The following is a 1,805-nucleotide window of genomic DNA, read 5'->3' as shown; positions in this document are numbered from 1 at the left end:
GCGTCATTTCTCATGAGGATTTTATATTAGGAAACTTCAATCTAGTTTTGACCAGCTGTAGCTGCTCCCCAACCCTTGCTGATGAGTCCTCCTCCTAATTAATTTTAACTTGGAATAAGATTAATCAGATGACTTGAACGATAACAGGAATATCAAGTCTTATGCTCGAATATATATAAACTGATGGTATTTGAAGAAAAAAAGTTGCTTACTATATTGTAGGGTCAATTAATTTTCTTTAGAGACATGAGAATATCTGAATTTGGCCTCTAGTTGTCTTCTATTGCCTCTAGTCCTTTTAAAGCCCACATGACATTTTTGATATTTGGCTCAAAGATCTAGGTAGGAACCATGATACACTTATAGCGCTTGGTTTTAGAGTAACAACATATTAAAATATTTTCTCATAAAAGATACATTTTTATTAGTAGGAGATACTAAGACAGTCCATATTGTGTTATCTGTCTTACGCACTGAATACTGTAGGTGAGGTTTAAAATGATGATAAAATACTAAAATAAATTCCATTAAGTTCTCATTTCTCAGCTAAAAATTTTTTTATATGCAGCCTATTTTTTGACGTACTTGCCCTACTTAACCATAGTCGAGCAATTGGAGCTTTTGATCGTTTCATAGATAAGCTCTGGTTAATGGATCAAGGCTAACACTGAAGTCTCTCTGTAGGTCCTTGAATCAGATCTGCCTGCTGCAGCGGCAGAGCTGAAGGAAGAAGAAGGAAATCCACAACCCGAGAAAAGCTCCGAACATCAACATGCAGAAGCATCTGTGTCTCAAGAGCTGGACTCTGAAGAGCCTCAACCTTCCACAGACTCGCTCTCCGCTATTTCTGCTCCATATAAAGACGACCCCAGTGTGAACAATGTTGAAGAGGATGTCACAAACAGGCAGGCTGCTAAACCTCAGAACTCACAGCACATCCGTATTAGAAGTTTAAGCCTTAAAAAAATGCATCTGTTCCTGTTAAAATGTTGAATGTTTTTTCATTTAAGAGATGGATCTGAAGCAGCTGCTCCTGAAGCCGTTGAATTCGACGAGCCTCCAGGTGACTGTGAAGAAGAAGAAGAAGATGATAACCCATATGATGAGGACAGGTTGGTTTAATTACAGTTGAAAAAATTAAAACAGTGATTAAATGTCCTGTTAAACTGCATGAGAGAGTTTTTTTAAGGGGAGCATCCATGCTTGTTTTATCTCCCACAGCAACCCTCCAATAGTGCTTGAGAACACTTCCAATGCTCACACCACAGGCACCATAACCGAAGTCTCCCCCCCTATGAGCCCCCCGGCTGTTCACAGCAGCAAGCATCCGGAAGCCAACGCATCACACACGCAGAAAGAGCAGGTGAGGCCACCAGACGCAATGTGAGCTATTTTTTTCCTATTTCTGTCAAAGGAGGTGTCCCAGCTCCACTTTTCTCATTATCTGTGACAGGACTTGAGCTCTCCCGTTAGCGGAGACACCGATTCCACAGTGAGCAGCAAAGACCCCGAGGACATCCCCACTTTTGATGAGTGGAAACGGAAGATGATGGAAGTGGAGAAAGAGAAGAGTAGGATGCACTCTTTGGAGTGGTTCTTTATTTCACTTCCAATTGTGCACTTGAATGAAATCTTTTTTTGTCCCTCTCAAAAGCTCTGTCCACACACACCTCTAACAATGGAGGGTCTCATACAGTGAAGAAAGTCCAGAAAAACTTTAATAACTATGCCTCAGTGGAGTGTGGAGCCAAGATACTTGGTGCTAACCCAGAAGCTAAGGTAATTTTATCATTTTTTTATTTATT

At 40.6% G+C, this 1,805-nt stretch overlaps 1 protein-coding gene across 1 annotated transcript in view; it reads left to right on the top strand.

Moving 5' to 3' along the window:
- Nucleotides 1-1,805, top strand: part of LOC107083646 (SUN domain-containing ossification factor-like) — a 22,969-nt gene that overhangs the window by 5,831 nt on the left and 15,333 nt on the right. Inside the window, exons 4-8 of the mRNA XM_015373019.1 lie at nt 685-905; nt 1,011-1,112; nt 1,222-1,363; nt 1,454-1,571; nt 1,655-1,779. Coding sequence (XP_015228505.1) covers nt 685-905; nt 1,011-1,112; nt 1,222-1,363; nt 1,454-1,571; nt 1,655-1,779 — 708 coding nt within the window. The remainder of the gene's footprint in view (nt 1-684; nt 906-1,010; nt 1,113-1,221; nt 1,364-1,453; nt 1,572-1,654; nt 1,780-1,805) is intronic.

Source organism: Cyprinodon variegatus, unplaced genomic scaffold (assembly GCF_000732505.1).
Source record: "Cyprinodon variegatus isolate N-32 unplaced genomic scaffold, C_variegatus-1.0 Scaffold79, whole genome shotgun sequence".
NCBI lineage: Eukaryota > Metazoa > Chordata > Actinopteri > Cyprinodontiformes > Cyprinodontidae > Cyprinodon > Cyprinodon variegatus.
The sequence above is the reverse complement of the archived record's forward strand: the minus strand, read 5'-3'. Positions and strand labels throughout refer to the sequence as shown.